Source organism: Anolis carolinensis, chromosome 1 (genome assembly GCF_035594765.1).
Source record: "Anolis carolinensis isolate JA03-04 chromosome 1, rAnoCar3.1.pri, whole genome shotgun sequence".
NCBI classification, from domain to species: Eukaryota; Metazoa; Chordata; class Lepidosauria; order Squamata; family Dactyloidae; genus Anolis; species Anolis carolinensis.
The window spans coordinates 102,559,940-102,581,435 of NC_085841.1; the positions used below are offsets into that span (position 1 = coordinate 102,559,940).

Genomic DNA, 21,496 nt, shown 5'->3' on the forward strand with positions numbered 1-21,496 from the left:
GAGATTAGATTGTCAACATAAGTAACATAAAAAAAAGCATATTGGGAATCTGCTTTTAACAATGAAACAAAACCACCTACACTCTGACATACTTCAAAAATCACTTTAGAGGACCATCCATCATAAGACAATCTTACCAGTTCTCATCACTTGTTTTGAATGAAAGGGTATAAAAGTACCTATCATCCACCACTTTACATACTGTCATCACATTTACATTTGAGTTGCAAATGGCCACTAACATGATTAATAGTTGTGAATAATAATTGCTCCCCAATAGCTGGGCAGGAAAGCTCAGCAAAACACAATATGATATAAATGATTGGCAAGCTGATACTAATTCTGTGACATAGTAAAGTTTAGGCGTTCTTATTTGAACTGTTGCTTATAGCTGTTCTGCATAAAAATAAACCACGGAAGAGATAATTAAAACACCTAAAGCATGTCAATATTCAGGGAAGATTTTGAATACGATTGCTGTTGCATCACCCATGGAGGATGAGTCTACAAAACACAATAAAGTCCTCCCCACCCCATATATGCAGACAAACAAGGAATGAAGTTGTTGTGGAAGAAAAATAATTCTATGCATATCACCTACATCTGTCAATATTTGGGAAAGGAAGACAAGTGAGTGCGTGCGGAAGGAGGCTGGAGAAAGAAAAATGGATGATTTTGCCACTGACACTTGCAAACTGGATCAGTAATCCAAATTGTGGCTTGTTTATAAGGGAAATGAAAACCAAAAACCAAATTAACGATCAAGAAGAACGATCAACACAGATAATAGAACACATTAGACTATCGAAATATCTGTATCTAGTTTTATACTGAATTACAGTAAATGTGACCCCTCCCCTCAGCAATAGTAACAGTTGACCCCGATGTAGTATTTTGTTTGCAATAAAGTTGCCTCAGTATCTAAGTGAACTGTTTCTGTATAACATTTTGGTCATATATTTCAACATGTATCTTTAATGTGTGTTACTTTGCCAGGTTTCTTTTAAAATAATACTTTTGTGGCATTATTCTTGATTTTACTTAAAAATGAAACATCAGATTAAAACTGAATTACAAAATTACAATGGCTACCCAGAGAACTGAATTAAATGAGACACCCTTGTTTGTTGTTGTTCTCTTAAAAAATTCATTTAGAATGCTTAAAGACACCCTCCCCTTGAAAACTATTCATATTCTTGCATTCTTCTATGAGTTTCAGGTAGATGTAATTCACTGCAATATGTATACGGAATGTTACCACACAAGGATAATTGGTCACATAAAGCCAAATAAGTGGAATGTCATTTTGGATATAAATATATTCTACATAAGTAACAGAATAATCCTTCCTTTCTTCTTTAATAGAAATCAGACTCTATTTTTTCTCTCTCTATGCAATTTCAGTATGGCTGTAAAACAAGTTTACTTGTGGAGCATTCCAGATAAAGTAAAGTGGAAGAGATAACTAAAGTGAAATTCCTCATGTTCATTCAAAGCTTACAAAGACTATGGGATATGAGCAAGATTGAAAATAGCAAGCAAGTCTCAGAAGACATGCCTGTTCTTATCTCCTCCACACCCAAGAGCAAAACAAAATTCTTCTACTCACTCAGTCTGCAGTGCCAACCAAAGTTTAAGAAAATAAAAATATTCTGAATCTAATAAACTCAAAATAAAATTAGATTAAAAAACTTGATGAACTGTCTTACCATTACGATGATAATTCAGTTTTGCTTTTTGCAGAAGAGGAAACAGACAAGGATTTATGCGATGCAGTGATGTGTGCATTAATGCAATACATCCACTACAACTGACTCTCCCAGGTTTCATTGCTTTCTTGTTTCCCTTCGAATGGAATGTCATAAGGAAAAGCAAACAGTGTTCAAATTGACTATAATATCCCTTCAGTACACAGACAACAACATCCTCTTAAGGTGAGTCACAGCAAATTGTGACATCTGAGAATGGGGACGGTTAAGAAAGTTATATTTTCTGCTAAACCAACTCCCCAAGGGGGAATTCTGAAGAATTAGAGAGGAAGCATTCAATAGGTGCCTTAAGACATCCATTATCACAAATTCTACAAAGACACTTTAAATACGTAAACAAACACACATTCCTCATGTGTTAATTTTCATGTACATTCCAAGTGTACAATTAAAAACAGGAATGGTCAATGAAGAAGCATATGTAGCCGCATCTCATTTGACTTCTGTAGAATGTTTGGGTGTGACATACATTTATTCAGTTGCTTTACAAAACACAGCAAAATATAATAAAGCAGAGTTTTCATTTGAGCATCCTATCCAGATCCATTGCCCTATCAAAGGGACTAAGATTATGTCAACTAAATGTCCACTAATCCACTCTCAAATTCTCAACTTCCATGTTGCAATAGTTATAAGAACATAATATTGTGCTGACCAGCAACCGTTTAGACAACTATATGTGGTGTGTGTTTATGTGCCTTCAAATTGCCTGTCAACTTATGGTGTCCCCATGAATTTCACATGGTTTTCTTAGGCAAAGAATACTTAGATGTGGTTTTGGCAGTTCCTTCCTCTGAAATTCAGGGTTTTATCACACCAGACTCTTTTATTGCCACAATAGTATTATTGCTAAAAATATCATTCAATTAGGGTTGCTCGCAGTCTTTTCATATTTTGAGAATCTTCTGTTGCTCACACACAACATTTGAGACTGCTCATACAGTACGACTCACTACCTCCTCCAATATATTATTCCCCACTCCTTTCCCTAGTTTGACAAACATGCAGACACAAACACACACCCTCCAGGAATTTAAATAGTGGTCTTACATTTTAAAAGAGGGTGGGCGGGCTTCCTGATCAGGATAGATCAGATTTCTAGCTCAGCAGTTCCATAAAAGCATATATTAAGATCTAATTGAAATTCAGTGTATCCCTGCTTTAAAAATGAAATTTGAATCTGTGCCACTGAATGACTGTTGGGTAGGACTGATTGATGTACAGCTATGAGTAGCCAGAAAGGCTATCCAAGCAATGCTCGCCTTCATGTCCCTCTATCAATGTGAATCATGCCTTTTAGCTTACGCATACACTGAAAAGGTGTGGGTGACCAAGAAAATCCCAGCAGACTTCAAGGATGCCACCACCATCACCCTTTTCAAGAAAGGGGATAGAACAGACTTCGGGAACTATCGCGGTTATCTCCCTTCTAACCTCTGCTTGGAAAAATCCTCGCAAGAAACCTTGTAAACCGCCTTCTCCCTGTTTCAGAAGACACCCTCCCAGAATCCCAGAACGGCTTCCATCCCTCCAGAGGAACAGTGGACATGATCTTCATGGCACGACAGCTCCAAGAAAAATGCAGGGAACAAAATCAACCTCTGTACATGGCATTCATTGACCTTGCAAAGGCATTCGACACCGTGAATTGCAGCGCTCTCTGGACCATCCTCCAAAAAATCGGGTGCCCTGACAAATTTGTGAACATCCTTCGGCTCCTCCATGATGACATGATGGTAACAGTCTTGGACAGCAACGGCTCCCAAAGTGACCCATTAAAGGTGAAATCAGGTGTCAAGCAGGGATGTGTTATTGCCCCTACCTTATTTTCCATCTTCATCGCTATGACACTTCACCTTGTTGATGGGAAGCTTTCCACCAGAGTGGAAATCATGTATCGGACAGATGGCAAACTATTTAACCTCAGCAGACTGAAAGCCAAAACCAAGGTCACCACAACATCTATTATAGAACTCCAATATGCTGATGACAACGCAATCTGTGCGCACTCAGAAGAAGACCTACAAGCCACTCTAAACTCCTTTGCAGAAGCATACAAGAAGCTCGGCCTCTCGTTGAACATCGAGAAAACCAAAGTGCTCTTCCAACAGACACCAGCTAATCCCTCTGCAATGCCAGGAATACAGCTTAATGGAACACGTTGAACACATTAGAACACGTTGACCATTTCCGCTACCTTGGCAGCCACCTCTCCACAAAAGTCAACATCGACACTGAAATACAACACTGCCTGAGCTCTGCGAGTGCAGCATTTTTCCGAATGAAGCAGAGAGTGTTTGAGGATTGGGACATCCGTAGAGATACCAAGGTGCTTGTTTATAAAGCCATTGTCCTCCCAACCCTACTCTACGCCTGCAAAACGTGGACAGTCTACAGACGTCACACTCATCTCCTGGAGCATTTCCATCAGCGTTGCCTCAGAAAAATCCTGCAAATCTCTTGGGAAGACAGGTGGACAAATGTCAGTGTGCTGGAAGAAGCAAAGACCACCAGCATTGAAGCTGCACTACGCCATCAACTCCACTGGACTGGCCACTTTGTCCGAATGCCCGATCACCGTCTCCCAAAGCAGCTACTCTACTCTGAACTCAAGAACGGGAAACGTAATGTTGGTGGGCAGGAAAAGAGATTTAAAGATGGGCTTAAAGCTAACCTTAAAAACTGTGGCATAGACACTGACAACTGGGAAGCCCTGGCCCTTGAGTGCTCTAATTGGAGGTCAGCTGTGACCAGCAGTGCTGCGGAGTTCAAAGAGGCACAAATGGAGGGCTTTAGGGAGAAACATGCCAAGAGGAAGGCCCCTCAAGCCAACCCTGACCAGGACTGCCTTCCACCTGGAAACCGATGTCCTCACTGCGGTAGAACATTCAGATCATGAATAGGTCTCTTCAGCCACCTAAGAACCCACCCCAAGACACCAGAGATGGAAGACAATCGTCCTCGAACTACGAGGGATCACCTAAGTAAGTACACTGAAAACAAATTTAGGAGTATGTTGCATATGACCCTGGATCTGTAGGACATAAAGCCCAATTTCAAAATAATTTTAAGTACAAAAAAATAAACATTTCATTTATCACTTTAGGTGTGAAACCAATATTTTCCTGGCTCAATAGAAATGTTTGTGGTTTCTCTACATTTCTAAAGCTACTACATTATACAAACACTCAGGTAACAGAAGAAGTTGAAAGAAGGAAGAACTTTGTGGGCTCACAATGCCTAGGGACAGAGTTAGGGTTCTATGGAAAATTCAGGGTCAGGGTTGGGATTCCTTGGGGGGGGGGTGACTTTTGAAGGGTTCTATGACCAAAAACGTTGGGGAATCGTTATTTTAGCTAGATCTAACTAATTGCTGGCATATGAAAATCTGCAGCTCCAAGTCTGTCGGATTTATCCCAAACTAGTTTTCATTTTTTTGTCTTCTGGAACCCCTACGAGCTCCCACCATGATTTTTTTTTAAATGTCACTACAGTTGCATCCTCAAAACCTATACTTTACCACTTCAATGTAGCACTGCCCAATCTTTTACACCCAGTGTTTTTGTAAAGTAACAATGACCTCTCTAAAATGAGGCCTAGGATGAGTTCCCCTCAAGGCCATAGCTAAAAGTCTTAGGGAGCCATCAAGAGGCTATAACATTTTGTTATTAACTCAACACACTGCTTATTATGGCAGTTTTCTCTGAAATGAGAGATTAAAGTTAAAATTAAATTTAGATGACGTCAACAGACTCACTCAACTTTGGAGGAGTAAGGCAAGATCCACAGCATAAGTTTTTGGAGAAATAAATAAATAAATAAATTTTAGCAGATGGCTTCTAAAAATAAGGATCCGGCCTTAGATTTTATTTTGCTAGAACAAGCCTGAAAAATACTCGTTGGTTTTGTTTTTTGTATCCTCACACAACAACTGAGCAAAGGAATGAAACAAGGAATCCAGATTTGCAGGTCTTGATGCAAAGAGATTATCTTATACTTTGCATCAAGACCTGCAAAGCATCCTATGTTTTTCAAAACACCTTTTCCTCTCTGAATGTTGGGTGGTGTGCATATTTAGGATGTGGGTTTTCCCTTATAATGAGGAATATAAGGAAACTAAAATTAATTAATGGAAGCAATCAAGGCACGTGACTGTTGCAGTACAAATCCTACCCACATCTGCTCCTAAAGAAGCCCTTATTTAATTAAATGGACTTACACCTCTTAATAATTGTGATAGGATTGTAGTCTTGTTGAACAAATGTTCTTCCTAAGTTGGTACTCACCAGACACTTTCTCCGAAGAGGTCTCAAATAACTGCACTATTAACCCTTTTATTAAACAATTCTGAAAACATGTTGTTCATATAATAATATAATTTATATCCTCATCTTCTCATATCTGATCCAAGGTGACTTGCAACATTCAGTATCCTTTCATTATATCAATAAGAAATCTTTCACAGAACTTAAAGGGCTTTGATTTTTTTTTACTAAATACTATTATTATATTTATTTATATCCTGCTTTTATCTCTTGATTGAGATGCAAAGTATCTAAATGTACAGGTCATAAAAAGAGATAATGTTATTGTGGACTTTCTAATATTTTATGTTTCTATTTATTGTTTAAGTTTCTTTTTAAAAATTGATATCCTAAGAAGTAACCTATAAATATCTTAACAGTCAGAATTCAATAAATAGAAGGAAATCTTTTGCAGAGCTAGTGGTTAGGATGGTGCACTGGGACATGGATGATCCAGTTCCAGTTCCCACCAACTCATGAAACATATTTGATCCCAGATCACTCAACATGTTTAATGAATTGGTGGGAACATGAACCAGATCCTCCATGTCACACACAGTGTACCTGCTTTTAGCTGCACTTAATTGGCAAGGATGTTGTGAGGATAAAAGTGAAGAGGCAGAAAGCTATGGAAAGGTCCCTGGGAGTTCTCTCTCTATAAATGAGTTTCAGAGAGTGCATAAAAGGCAAGTGATCACACAAATGTATACAGTAAAACCTCATATCTGATCCACTAATCCATTTATGGCTTTCTGTACAGGCAACACCCTCTTCTTTGTACTTCTATCATCTGTCTCATTGAGAATAACAGGGTGGGCTACTATTTGCAGCTTCATCTATCTATGTGAAATCCAGGAATATATCCCCCATGGATATAGGGGCTATACTACACTTGTGGTTTCCATTATCATCTTCTTCTCCTTCCCAATTCTCTAAAGCAGATAAGGCAAAAAAGCCCTTGTTGTTTGTATCACCTTTATAATCTAAAGCAACTCCCCTAATTCCTGTTAGCTTTCCTGAATGAAAAAATTCAGCCAACCTTCCACATTTGTTAGGGGCACAAGACCCCCATGAAAGTGAAGAATTGAAAATTAAGAGATTGCCTTTTTTAACCTGAGAGAACATCTCCCTAGATTTTCCAGCACGACTATGGTCAACTTTCACTGGAAACTGACCACAGAATCACATTGGAAGACCTACAGAATCTTAGAATATTTTTAATCAAATCCATAAATAATCAAATCCACAAAAGTTAAATCCACAAATATGCAGAGACAACTGTAGAAATATCTGTGTAGGAAGAAGCGAATTCTGACCAGAAAATTTGACAAAGAAATATTTAAACTTCCTTTCTTTGACACCAGCTTTCCAATAAAAGATCAGAACATCTAGCAGCTATAATGCACATACGATTTCAAAATTATTTGTTCTTCACATTTCTAAGGAACATCTGTCATGCTGAAAAGTAGACTATGAAAATGGCCTACATTTAGCTTTATATTTCTAGATTATTTTAAAATATAGAATGAATTTATTGCCCTAGCAACTTTATGTTAAACTCTTAAAATGAAAACAAAGTTTCAAAAGTTTAACTGGCTCATAGATGGGTAAGGGAATAGAACTTTAGGAATTGTGACGCAAAAATACTTATAATTAAAGAGGTATTGTATTTTACAAAACAGTGACTATGTTACTAGGTAAATAAAGAGCATAGCAGCCAGTTTTGTAACCATAACAATTCTTCATTTATTGCACAAAGAATTTCCATCTTAAATAGACTTTTCTTGTACTGGAGGAATTAATGGAAATGAACAGCAACACTGTCAGAATGTTAACAAACTGGTTAGCTTTTTGATGAACAGGAGGTGCAGCAAGATAAATGGCTATAAACTGCACATTACTTTCAACAGCATTCACTCTTTGAGTGTTCCTTTTTTTCAGAAATCTAAAATATCTTTACTAAGGGGCATTTAGGTGGTTGGGAGGCAGGGCTTCAGATTATTCATCTAAGCAAGATGAAGAGGTGCATATGTTTCCTGCATAAAGTGCTAATTTAAACATTATTGAGTTAGATATTATGATTATATAGATCAACGATCACCTCAAATGTATTAATACATTCTAGTGGATACATTTTAAAAGCAAAGTAATTCAGTTGATTAAACAACACAATGCTAGATAAACAGTTCAGTCTTCTTTCTATTTTATTTAACACAAAGCTATAAAAATAGGAAAAGGGTTATGAAACTGAACCAATTAGTGGCTCACATCGGTTTCTGTACATACTATGAACACTGAAGGAATGAGCTTTCTGAAAATTTTCAAGATGTATTCTTCACAAAAAAAGAAGCAGTTTACTATAGAAATAACAGCAGTGTGATAAAGTAATTCAAAACTACCATCATAAATAAGAAATAAAAAATATGGAAAAATACAAATTCTGTACAAGAATAAGTAGCTTAATTCTCATTCACACAACTAAACAAATACTGTAAATTTGTAGATAAATGAGGCTGATATTAATGGCTGGAAAATGTTACTCTTGAATCATTCTGAATCATAACTAGAGCCTTAGCTCTTAAAGAATTAGGGAGAGTTTCACAAGGAGATAAAGTGTAATTAATTAATGTGCAGAGTAATCAGAAAGCCTGATGCTATTTAAGATAAGCATGTGGCAATCTTGTTTGATTTTGCAAAAGCATTCAATTTACAAAGCACAGTGGCTTTTACTATCCATACCTGATGAGATGCCAGTTGCAATGAAAGCTCCATCACAAAAGCCATTTGTGGAAGGAATATTTGTCAGTTCTTTCAAAGCACATTCAAGTGTCTCACTACAAATTCCATTGACTCATTTTATTTTCTGCAATCTTGTCCTGTCTTGGGAATCAATTACCTCTGAGCAATTTATCAAGTTCAAATCTAACATCAAAAGTTCCCTAAGTTCAAAATCCATATTGACCACAGAAGGCAGTATAAACCATCAATGAAACTTAGCTCATTGATATCAGTAGCTAAAAAATATATAACCATCTCCAGTGATACCATATATCAATATAAAGCATTAAATACAGATAAGTCATGAAAATCTGTATAATGTAGTTAGAGCAAAAAAGAAGGAGAACGGGAGGTTCAAAATGGAAGGCAAGCAGTCAGACCTTCAAGCAGTAAAATCCACCCATGCATGCCCATCTATACTGAGTTCCATTAACTACAATACCCTTGTCCTGCATTTCACAGTAATGTAACAACTACTACTGCAAAAAGGACTCTGAAAACACTTACCTGCAGCATGTATAATTTAATCTAGAAAGCGATAAAGATCTTTTTGAGTATATTGTCTTATTTAAGACTACTGGTTTCCATGAGAACTAATTTAGTGTCTGGAACCAAGCCCATATACTTTCATGGACACAGACCAAACATAGCTTGCACATACACTTTTAAAGTGCTCATCTAAGGTTTTATTTACATGTCAAGACATATATGTTATAAAAACATTTTTTCTGATCTGTGCAGTTACCTCAGCAGTAGAGAAACATATGGCCAATGTATACACTGCTAAGCGGAACGTGAATTCAGAGATCAGTCTTACCCTTTCATGTGTTTCCTATGGGATATTTCCTTCCACTCCTTCTTTCACCACCACAATTTTATTTACTTATTTTAAGCACCACTGGTTCATGCATTTATTCTTTCATTTATTAAAATTTACATTTTAGTCTTTCAGCAAAACAATCAGCTTCCTTTAGTAAATAGTATATGATCTATGGTAGCTTATGAGAAAATTGGTTTATGCACCCAGCCTGATGCTTTTAAAATAAGTTGTGACAGGAAAGGGATTGCATAATGTTGTTTGCAAGGTAATCACCTAAACATAGTTCTCACAGAAGAATAGATATAACAAATACTCTCCTTTCATGCTGATTTTCCACCATGACACAATACTTAAACAAGTAAGATGAATAACTAGACTGGAGAAGCTGAACATCTTCATACTGTACAATCATATGTAGCTCATAACATGCTAAACTGAATTACATTCTTGTGCCCCTATCTCAGTTGCCAAGATCTATTCAAAGAAGAACTAAAACATGGTGTACCTAAAGAATTTATTTCCCTTTTCTAAAATGTACATTTCCATAGATTGGTGTACTTTTACATGGAGATGAACCCTGAAAAGGCATATATTTTATACTTCATCATATGTTAAAGTATCCGAATTAAAGACACATTCACCAACAATTATTTCATTTTTTTAAAATGTCAGTTTATCTAGTAATTATTGTTTATTCTTACCTTTCTAAATGATGCTGGCAGTGTAGATGAAGCTATGGAAACCATTGGAATAGCATAAGCAAATTGCGACTCTTTCAAAGTAACTAGAGGCAGCTGATTTGTTTGAGGAGCAAATTTTGTATCAGGAATGTCAAAGTATCTGAAAAACAGACAAATACAATTTGTATTTTATAAATGATAAGAACAAAATGATATCGGTGAACCTGTATTGTCATGTTTATAAAAATCTGTTAAGAGAGATCATGGTGATTATTGTTTCAAAAAGTTCAGAAAATGGAATAAAATAATTGTATTGCCCAGAATGTCAGATGGCATTTATCAAGTGGCTGATAGATACTTGAAAAAAATGACAAAACAGTGTTAATATATGGAAACAAATTTTTTTTCATGCAGAATGGGTCTCAGGCAGTATGGGTATGCATATGTGTCACGACCCAGGCTACAGAGCACCAATAACCATACGCAGAGGCCAGATTCTATCTAATATCTTTATTAAGGAATTATATAAAGTTAGTAAAAGCAAATGTAAAAGTTAGTCCAGAAGTAGACCTTTCAGGGAAGGTCAAAATTAGTCCAAAGAAGCAATGTCCAATATGAAATATTAAGGTCCAAAGTTGTAATCCAATAACCGAAACACTCACTTTGCCAGGCAAAGTGAGGGGAGATGACAAGGTCCTTTAGTCCATAAACTTGAGTAAGGCTAGGAAATAACTTGATACTTGAAACAAGGCTTAAAACGTGGAACAAGGTAACTAGGAACAAGAACAAGGTCCGTGGAATAACTTGGTAAAATCCGTGGAACAAGGCAAGGATTGGTCCTGGGAAACAAGGCAAAGTCCGTGGATAAACAAAGGCTGGGAAGCAAGGCGAAGGCTGGAAAGCAGGGCTAGGCTTGAGCAGGAGCGAGGCTTGAATCGGAGCGCGCTGTCCAAACACAACTCGCTCCGTAGGCTGACGAATTGACTCCGCGAAGTTACTACGCGGGCAAAACACCTATATAGAGTCTAACTTTCCCACCGATGCAGTTCTCTGGGAATCAGAAACGAAAGCCAAACTCTGAGACCAGATGTTAACCTCCTTAAAGATTCTCACGAGAAACAGTCTTAATTGGCTACATTCTTAGCTGCAATTCTTGCACTCCTGCGCGAAGTTGAATCCAAACTTCTCTGTTGTTTACAAAACTCCCGGCGCAAGAACACGGGAGAAGTAGGCTCTGGGGTTGTTTGACATACTTCTGGGAGACAACTTTCTTGCAGGTGCAAGGTTCCCAGATCGGCCTGGGAAAGATCTGGCTGAGAGGAATCCAGTTCAGACTGGGAAGGTAAAAAACCCAAGTTTTCATCTTCATCAGGAATTACAATGTCCTGAGCAGGACTACAAGGCCCATGGGTCATCACACTATCCCCCTCCTCAAGGCCCCTCCCAAACTGGGGCCCTCTCCCCAAGGCGCGAGGTCGCGGCTTGGCGGGATAGGTCTGATGAAAGCGACGGGTTAGATCAGGAGCATGGACTGTGGAGGCGTCTTCCCAAGAGCGTTCCTCAGGGCCAAAACCCACCCAGTCAATGAGATATTGTAGGCGGCGGCGGTGAAAGCGAGAATCCAAAATGTCCTCAACCTCGAACTCCTCCTCCCCATTCATCAAAACAGGAGGGGGGGCCGGTTGGTCTGTATCAGGACGCACACCATCCGCCGGAAGGAGCAGGGAACGGTGAAACACTGGGTGAATGCGCAATGAACGCGGAAGTTGGAGTTTGAAAGTCACAGGGTTTAATTGCGCCACCACTGGATAGGGGCCAATGAAACGGGCATCTAACTTCCGGCAAGGGCGGTGGGAGGGCAGGAAGCGAGTGGACAGAAAAACCCGATCTCCTACCTTGATTTCGGGGCCCGGCTGGCAATGCTTGTCAGCGTGGCGTTTATAGTCCTCCTTGGCTTGGTCCAGTTGCTGGAGCAAAAGTTGTTGCACCGCTGTGAGTTCCTGCAGCCAATCCTCTGCTGCGGGAACTTCTGAAGTTTCAATGACAGGGGGGAAGAAACGTGGATGGAAGCCGTAGTTTGCAAAGAACGGCGTTTCTTTTGTAGAAGCTTGAACTCCATTGTTGTAAGCAAACTCAGACAGTGGTAACAGAGAAGCCCAATTGTCCTGTTGGTAGTTTACATAACAGCGAAGATATTGCTCCAAAGTGGCATTGGTGCGCTCCGTTTGCCCATCTGTTTGGGGATGATGAGCTGAAGATAAGCGAGAGTCTATGCCCAATAGTTTTTGTAGTGCCTTCCAAAAACGAGAGGTGAATTGAGATCCACGGTCTGTGACTAAACTCTTGGGCAATCCATGTAGTCTGAAAACATGTTGAAGGAATAGATCCGCAGTCTCTTTGGCCGTGGGGAGGCCTTCGCAGGGAATGAAATGGGCTAACTTGGTGAAAAGGTCCACCACCACTAAGATCGTGGTGAATCCACAGGAAGGTGGTAGGTCAGTGATGAAATCCGCGGAAATAATTTCCCATGGGCGAGATGGGGTAGGAAGGGGGTGCAGAAGCCCTGAGGGCTTCTCCCTTCTTATCTTGGAGCGCTGGCATACTGGGCAGGTGTTGACATATTTTTCCACATCCTTGCGGATCTTGGGCCACCAAAAATCCCTTAGGATCAAATGCATAGTTTTAAATAGCCCGAAGTGTCCTGCTGGTTTGCAGTCATGACACAGACGAAGCGTTTTTTCCCTGCCCGGTCCGGGTGGGATATAAACGTGATTTCTATAGCAAAGCAGCCCATCTTTAAGCGAAAAGGGAAAATGCAGACCTTGGCGAAGTTGGTCCTGCGCCCAGGCATCTGCTTGCTGACTAGCCCTGATTTCTTGAGCACAGATGGGTCCTGGAGTAGAGGAAATTGAACCAATGGGAATGGATTTGGTGTTCCCCACCGTGAGCGTGGCAAAGTTCTCGGGTTGTAATAGTTGGGATTCAAAGGTCTCCTTGCGTCCTGCAGCGTATTCCGGTTTACGTGACAGGGCGTCTGCTTGCTTGGTCTGGGCTGGGGTCACATAATGAATCTGGAAGTTGAAACGTTCAAAGAATAAGGCCCAACGTTGCTGCCTCTGATTTAGTTTGCGGGCAGTTCTTAGATGTTCTAGATTACGATGATCAGTATGGACTTCAATGGGGAATTTGGCCCCTTCTAGCCAATGTCTCCAAGTTTCAAAGGCTGCCTTAATGGCCAGTAGTTCTTTTTCCCAAATGGTGTAATTTCTCTCTGGTGTGGTTAGTTGACGAGAGTAAAAGGCACAGGGATGGAGGTGATCTCCCTCCGGTTGTAAAAGTACGGCCCCAATTGCCACATCAGAGGCGTCCGCTTGCACAACAAAAGGGGTTCCAGGATTTGGGTGCTGTAGAATTGGCTGGGAGGTGAATAGTTTCTTTAGTTGCTGGAACCCTTTCTCTGCTTGATCAGTCCAGCGGAAAGGCTGCTTTCCACGGATGCAGCTAGTGATGGGGTCGGACCAGCGGGCAAAATCTGGAATGAACTTGCGGTAATAGTTCGCGAACCCCAAGAAACGCTGCACCTCTTTCTTGTTAGTTGGCGCCCGCCATTCCAATACTGCTGAAACCTTGGCTGGATCCATGGAAAGCCCTAGAGGCGAGATGCGGTAACCCAGGAAATCTACCTCTTGTAGATCAAAGGCGCATTTTTCCAGCTTGGCATAAAGTCCATGATCCCGCAATCGTTGTAACACCATTTTGACGTGGTTCTCATGTTCTGATTGTGATCTAGAAAACACCAAAAAATCGTCCAGGTAGATTATCAAGAACCTGTCTAGATAGTCCCGAAAAATGTCATTGACAAAATGCTGGAACGTTGCGGGAGCTCCGCATAAACCGAAATTCATAACTCGGGACTCGAATAATCCGAATTTGGTCTGGAAGGCGGTCTTCCACTCGTCCCCTTCCCTGATGCGAACTAAGTTGTAAGCCCCCCGAAGATCCAGCTTGGTGTAAACCTTGGCTCCTCGAAGCCGATCCAGTAGATCCGAGATTAAGGGCAGGGGATAGCTGTTCCGCTTGGTGATATTGTTCAATGCTCTGTAGTCCACCACCAAGCGTAGTTCCCCTGACTTCTTCTTCACAAACATCACTGGGGAGGCGGCTGGGGATTGAGAGGGTCTGATGAATCCCTTGCGAAGGTTTGTCTCTATGAATTCCCTGAGAGCTTCTTGCTCTGGTTCAGTCAGGGAGTAAAGATGCCCTCGCGGGATCGGGGCCCCCTCCACCAAGTCAATGGCACAGTCATAAGGTCTATGTGGGGGTAATTTTTCGGCTTCTTTCTCATTGAATACATCCCAATACTCGGAGTACTTCTTTGGCAAGGTGATGATGGGCTCGGTGTCTGAGGCATGGCAGACCTTGGCTACGAGGCAATGGTTTTGGCAGTACTGTGAAGCAAACTGCAGTTCTCTGTTGGACCAGGAGATGTTAGGGTCGTGGAGAGTCAGCCATGGAATTCCCAAAATCACAGGGAAATGGGGAACCTCGGTAACAAAGAAGGAAATCTCTTCCATATGTTCCCTTATCCACATCCTGGTGGGTTCCGACCACTGACTTACGGGGCCCGTCTTGAGGGGGCGGCCGTCTATGGCTTGCACCACACGGGCATTCTTGAAATCATGATATTGTAATCCCAGAGAGTCGGCATACTCTCTATCAATGAAATTGTTGGTAGCTCCAGAGTCTATCATGGCGTGGATCATGACGGGTCCCCTTTTTGCTGACCATAATGTGACCACGAGAAGGAACAGGACCCCGGTTGGCGGCTCTTGAATGGATTTTTTGACCGGGTTGGCGAGCCTCTCTACACCCGGTCGTTGGCTTCCCCCGCCGGCTGTGTGCCAGCCGCCTCAGACGCCTTCGTCTCCGTGGAGGACGCCGCCGCAAGACGGGCGGCGGGCTTCCCTTTGGCTGGGCACTCTCTGGCGAAGTGGCCCCCATTCCCGCAATACCAACAGAGATTTAGGCGTTGGCGACGGGCCTTCTCGGCGGCATCTAGTCTGGGACGCACATTGCCCAACTGCATCGGCACCTCCTCGCCTCCTCTGGGGTATGGGGTTGGCGGTGGGGGTCTCCACACTGGTCGTGGCTGAACGCTGGCGGGAGCGGGGGGTTTTGCCCCGGCTCTACTGCCCTGGCCTCGAACCCATTGTTTCCGGTTGGCAATCATGACTTCAGCCCGTAAACATTGATCAATGAGTGCCTCGAGGGTCTGGGGAGGATCCACCTTGGAGATTTCTTCCAGCATTTCAATGTTGAGACCCTCCCGAAATTGTCCTCTGAGGGCAACATCATTCCAGCCGGTGTTGTGGGCCAGCACTCGGAACTCGGCTATATACTGAGACATAGGTCTGTCTCCTTGGAATAGGCGACGGAGTTTGTGACCGGCTGCCTCCAAATTGTCCTCGATTCCCCAAGTCTCTTTAAGGTGGTCCAAGAAGCGTTGCGCGGATCTTAGGTGTGGAGAGGCTTGGTCGAACAGTGCCGTCGCCCAGTTGGCCGCTGGCCCGTCTAGAAGACTGTAAACCCATGCCACCTTGATGTCTTCTTGGGGAAATTCGGCAGCACGGGCCTCTAGATAAGCTTGGCATTGGCGACGGAAAACATGAACCTTAGAAGCTTCTCCAGTAAACTTGGTTGGCAACGCCATGGCCGGTAGACGGATTCCGCGTTCCTTCAAACCTTTTATTTCTCCATCCTGGGCATTGAGCTTATCACGGATTCGGTCCACCTCATCCTTGTCGATGGTGTAGGTAATCGGCTGGCCGCTCGGCCCAGGTACGACTCCGGTAGACATACTGGCCTTGGTTAATTGGTGCTTAGGGTGGCGGAGTCAAACTGTCACGACCCAGGCTACAGAGCACCAATAACCATACGCAGAGGCCAGATTCTATCTAATATCTTTATTAAGGAATTATATAAAGTTAGTAAAAGCAAATGTAAAAGTTAGTCCAGAAGTAGACCTTTCAGGGAAGGTCAAAATTAGTCCAAAGAAGCAATGTCCAATATGAAATATTAAGGTCCAAAGTTGTAATCCAATAACCGAAACACTCACTTTGCCAGGCAAAGTGAGGGGAGATGACAAGGTCCTTTAGTCCATAAACTTGAGTAAGGCTAGGAAATAACTTGATACTTGAAACAAGGCTTAAAACGTGGAACAAGGTAACTAGGAACAAGAACAAGGTCCGTGGAATAACTTGGTAAAATCCGTGGAACAAGGCAAGGATTGGTCCTGGGAAACAAGGCAAAGTCCGTGGATAAACAAAGGCTGGGAAGCAAGGCGAAGGCTGGAAAGCAGGGCTAGGCTTGAGCAGGAGCGAGGCTTGAATCGGAGCGCGCTGTCCAAACACAACTCGCTCCGTAGGCTGACGAATTGACTCCGCGAAGTTACTACGCGGGCAAAACACCTATATAGAGTCTAACTTTCCCACCGATGCAGTTCTCTGGGAATCAGAAACGAAAGCCAAACTCTGAGACCAGATGTTAACCTCCTTAAAGATTCTCACGAGAAACAGTCTTAATTGGCTACATTCTTAGCTGCAATTCTTGCACTCCTGCGCGAAGTTGAATCCAAACTTCTCTGTTGTTTACAAAACTCCCGGCGCAAGAACACGGGAGAAGTAGGCTCTGGGGTTGTTTGACATACTTCTGGGAGACAACTTTCTTGCAGGTGCAAGGTTCCCAGATCGGCCTGGGAAAGATCTGGCTGAGAGGAATCCAGTTCAGACTGGGAAGGTAAAAAACCCAAGTTTTCATCTTCATCAGGAATTACAATGTCCTGAGCAGGACTACAAGGCCCATGGGTCATCACAATATGCAGGAAACAAACAATGTCAATAACTAAGTTACTCCTGCTAAGACCTAGTTTGTGGTCTTATAGCTCTCCCTTAATTTTTCAGGTATGGTTGTTTTGCTGAAGCTGGCATTTGGCCTGCTTTAAGAAGTGTTTTCCATCTTCAGATGAGTGTTTTATCTTTCTTTTTCAAATTTATTATTATCAATATTTATCTCTCTAGAGGACACATATGTATTCTGGAGGACACATTTATTATTATTATTATTTGAAACACAACATGATGAGTTCACAGCAGACATTCTGCTGGCTGTTGTATTGGATCACACGTCGGACACTTCCCAAGTGTCTAGGACTGTGTGATGTATCAGCGAATAATGCGTGCAGATCCCAGTAAGGTGGCCTTCTGCAGCTGGCAGATGGTAATTTTGTCAACGCCGATTGTGTTTAAGTGCAGGCCAAGGTCTTGAGGCACTGCACCCGGTGTGCCTATCACCATTGGGACCATCTTGACTGGCTTTTGCCAGATTCTTTGTAATTTGATCTTTCAATCCTCACATCGTGCCAGCTTTTCCAGTTGTTTCTCCTCAATCCTGCTGTCACCTGTGGCACCATCGTCCTGGGGGCCCTGTCGAGGCCCCGGGAGGATGGCGCCACCCCCGCCTCCTTCTCCTCCTTTCCGGGCTTTCCCGCGGGGGGCGGGACAGCGAGAGGTGGGGGCGGGGCTACACGGCCTGGCCCGCCCCACGCCATGCGCCCCCCGTGGCCCTGCCCCTACTCGAGGCCACGGCTGCAAATGAGCCGCGTCTGAAGGGAAGGCCGCAAGCACCGCCAGCCCTTTCCCCTCAACTTCTGCCTCGAGGGAAGAGGAGGGCATACCCTGGGCTCAATGGCTGCCGGGCCATGCCCTGGACATCCTGCTCTGCCCCCTTCCCTTCCCTTCCCAGCTGAGCCCTCTGCAAGGCTATTCAATGCTAATCAAGGTGGCCAATTGCAACATTAGGAATTGTGGGAGTTATTGGAAATAATAATCAACCAGTGTTAAAAAACTCTAAATAAATAAAGTAAATAAAGAACAACACTCAGAAGGCAGAGGAATTCCAGACACGAAACAATCAGGGACAGCTAACATCTCCCAACAAAGGATTCCCCCAGGCTTTGGAGCTGCAAGACTATTTAATGCTAATCAAGTTGGCCAATTGCAACATTCACACTTGCCCCAAGCAGAAAAGAGGTCTTTTTCCCACCCTGGACATCATTCCACAGATATATAAACCTCTTTTGCCTAGTTTCCAACAGACCTCACAAGGATGCCTGCTATAAATGTGGGCAAAACATCAGGAGAGAATGCTTCTGGAGCATGGCCATAAAGCCCGATAATTCACAGCAACCCCTTGATTCCAGCTATGAAAGCCTTCGGTATTAATTCTAACATGCAGCATTGCATAACCGCTCAATTTCTTCAAATAAAGAACAAAAACTCCAGTGTATGGGAAACTCCAGCCCTCAGTTTCTATTTCATGGGGTTTTTAGGTGGATATTTGGTATATGGCAAAGGAACTGGAAAAACCCTTCTGCAGGACTCCCAGCTCCTCTTTCCCTTCCTCTCTCCCTCTCTCTCTCTGGCGCTGCCTTTGCGCCCTGCCTCTAGCCTCCTGCGCAGCCCTCTCCATATGGCTGGCTGCCCTTTCTTCGCCCACAGGGAGGCTGAGCATTCAAGGCACTTCTTTCAGACTCCAGGGAGAGAAGGGGCAAACTACATTGAAACGAGCTGACGGTAGGGCCTCCTTCTCTGGAGGCTTGAAAGCAGGCATGGGCCAACTTCAACCCTCCAGGTGTTTTGGACTTCAACTCCCACAATTCCTAACAGCCTACCGGCAGGTGAGGAGGTGAAATTCAACAACATCTGGAAGATCAATTTCCATCCTTAATGTAGGCACAGAGCTTATATTAGGTTTCTCCATGCACATTAATATGTAAACTTCCTACAGAAACTCTACACATAAACTGTGTTTTCTACATGCATACTTGTTCTTGTGAAGCTAGCATTCCTATAATTCCTATTAGCAAATAGGCCAGGTCCTGACTATTACAGAACCTAATTTACATACCTATTGGTTGGATACAGAGTTCTACAATGAAGAATCCTAACATGTAGATGCTCTGGTGAACTGAAAAGGAGGAAGACATGCGCTCCATGTCTCTCAAAATCTGTCTGAGGCAGTGGTTCTCAACCTGTGGGTCCCCAGATATCTTTGGCCTACAACTCCCAGAAATCCCAGCCAGTTTACCAGCTGTTAGGATTTCTGTGAGTGGAATGCCAAAAAATTCACACAGAACAGCAGGTTTGTATCAAATCATCAAATTCCTGTGTAAAAGCAGGGAGTCACTGAACTGTGCCCAAATTTTGTTTACAATTAATAATACCACATACACACAAATTGCAGTTAAGAATCCCATTCTGTTCTGTAAGAGCATGTATTTCATGCAAATAATAGGAAGGAGTAGGTCTCAGGAGACAATGTGAATTCCTTCTTTCTCCACCTCATGCTGCAGGATCCTGCAAAATATAGGTTGCCTTTCCAAACCTACATACCTCCACACACATGCCTGCAACAAGCTGTCTAGAATGCAGTGTCATCAGGAAAAACGTGACACTCAGGTATGGTTTTTCCCCATGTTCCAAGGAAATAAGTGGAATCCCTAAATGGACATAAACAGTGAGCCAAAGGGTCAGTAAGAGGTCCAATAGCAGCATTAAAAAATCCATGAAAACTAAATCTTGATAAGGAACAGATGGTAGTGGTATGAAGTAATCCCTCCACACTTGTGATTCTGACTTTTGCAGATTTGATTATTCATAGATTTGATTATTCATGGATTTGATTAAACTGTTCTCTCTAGGAATCTCTATAGTTAACTTCTTCTGGTAATGCTATAAGACCATTGAGATGCAGTGGGAAAGCATGTAGTCAGGCATCTGGTCACATTCTTACCTGTATTGATAATGTCCAGAATTAGTTTAGTAAAATGCACTAAATTATGGTAATTTGGGACAAAATGTTCAGCAACATTGGAGACTGGGACGGTGACCATAAAGGTTTGCTGATTGCAGATCGATCCAAACCGAGTAATTTTTTTTCTTACCTCCTCTGGTGGGATGCCCTGACAGACATTAGCACTTCCATTCACGATCAGCGCTAGACCAAAGCAGGGAACAGGAGGGGAGAAAAAGGGGTGGAAAGCGAGTGTTTCCATGTGAATGAAATGGGTTTTCTGTCTGTGAAGGGGTCCTTTGTCTACCTCAGCATAGTACTGGAAGCATTCCCAAACCACAAGCCAGCTAGACCCCAGAATCCCCTGAGTGATGCAGGAAACTCACTGTGTAAGAATAAAGAGTCCACACAGCGTTGTTCTTTCACTGCTAGAATGCAGGGAGGCTTTTATCTTCAGTTACTTCAGAATGTGTGTGTGTGTGTGTGTGTGTGTGTGTGTGTGTGTGTGTGTGTGTGTGTATATATATATATATATATATATATATATATATATATCCATACACACACACACACACACACACACACACAACTATACATACAATAAACGTTCTCTCTCTCTATCACCTCAGCTCCTTCCTCGATCCACTATCTACAGCTACAACAGGTTACACTGACAGAGTACAAAATGGAGGTGCCAGCTTCTACACCCTCCCTCATGAGTCATCAGCTCAGTCACATGACTCTACAGAGTGTCTGGGCCTACAAGATGGCCAGGTCTAAAGGCCTCAGTACTCCACTATTCTTTTCTATGACATTTATCTCTAAATTGCGACATTGTTTACCTTTTGGTCAGCTGTGTTATGAGTTTTCATATCTATCAGCGCTAGCCCTGTCCTAAGGAGTGCTCTGTATTTCTCAGTTTTGGATTCCTGCATGGGATATACACTGATCAGCTGAAGTAGATTTTGTGGCTTACTTTGGAATTTCCAGTTAGTTTTTTAACACGCTGTTTTGAGCTTGATGTATGTTGCAGTGTGCATCGGGGGTGCATATTTTGTAGACACCCAACCTCGACCTGACTTTAAACTGAATTATAATTTATATGTATAATCACCGTGAGAGCTTGACTTCCTCATAGTGTAGAGAGATCAATTCAAGGTACTTGTATTGCACGTTTGCACTGAGGGGTCTGGATCTCAACTAGCTAAAAGTAATACTATCCTGCGTTTGCCCATATTTTCAAGTAACATTTGATCTTGAATTCCATCAGTCAGAGAACTACATAGGTAGATATAG

The 21,496-nt window shown here is 42.2% G+C and overlaps 2 protein-coding genes across 5 annotated transcripts in view; one reads left to right on the forward strand and one right to left on the reverse strand.

Moving 5' to 3' along the window:
* LOC134298835 (uncharacterized) overlaps positions 1-21,496 on the forward strand; it is a 483,127-nt gene that overhangs the window by 337,477 nt on the left and 124,154 nt on the right. The gene's annotated exons all lie outside the window — the stretch shown is intronic.
* Positions 1-21,496, reverse strand: part of crybg1 (crystallin beta-gamma domain containing 1) — a 144,529-nt gene that overhangs the window by 71,227 nt on the left and 51,806 nt on the right. For 2 of the 4 annotated variants that reach the window (XM_062980142.1, XM_062980145.1), the window contains exon 2: positions 10,373-10,511. In XM_062980142.1, the coding sequence (XP_062836212.1) occupies positions 10,373-10,511 (139 nt within the window). Of the gene's footprint in view, positions 1-10,372; positions 10,512-19,800; positions 19,818-20,586; positions 20,696-21,496 lie in introns of those variants that run through there. The other 2 variants (XM_062980148.1, XM_062980154.1) reach the window with 2 other exon arrangements.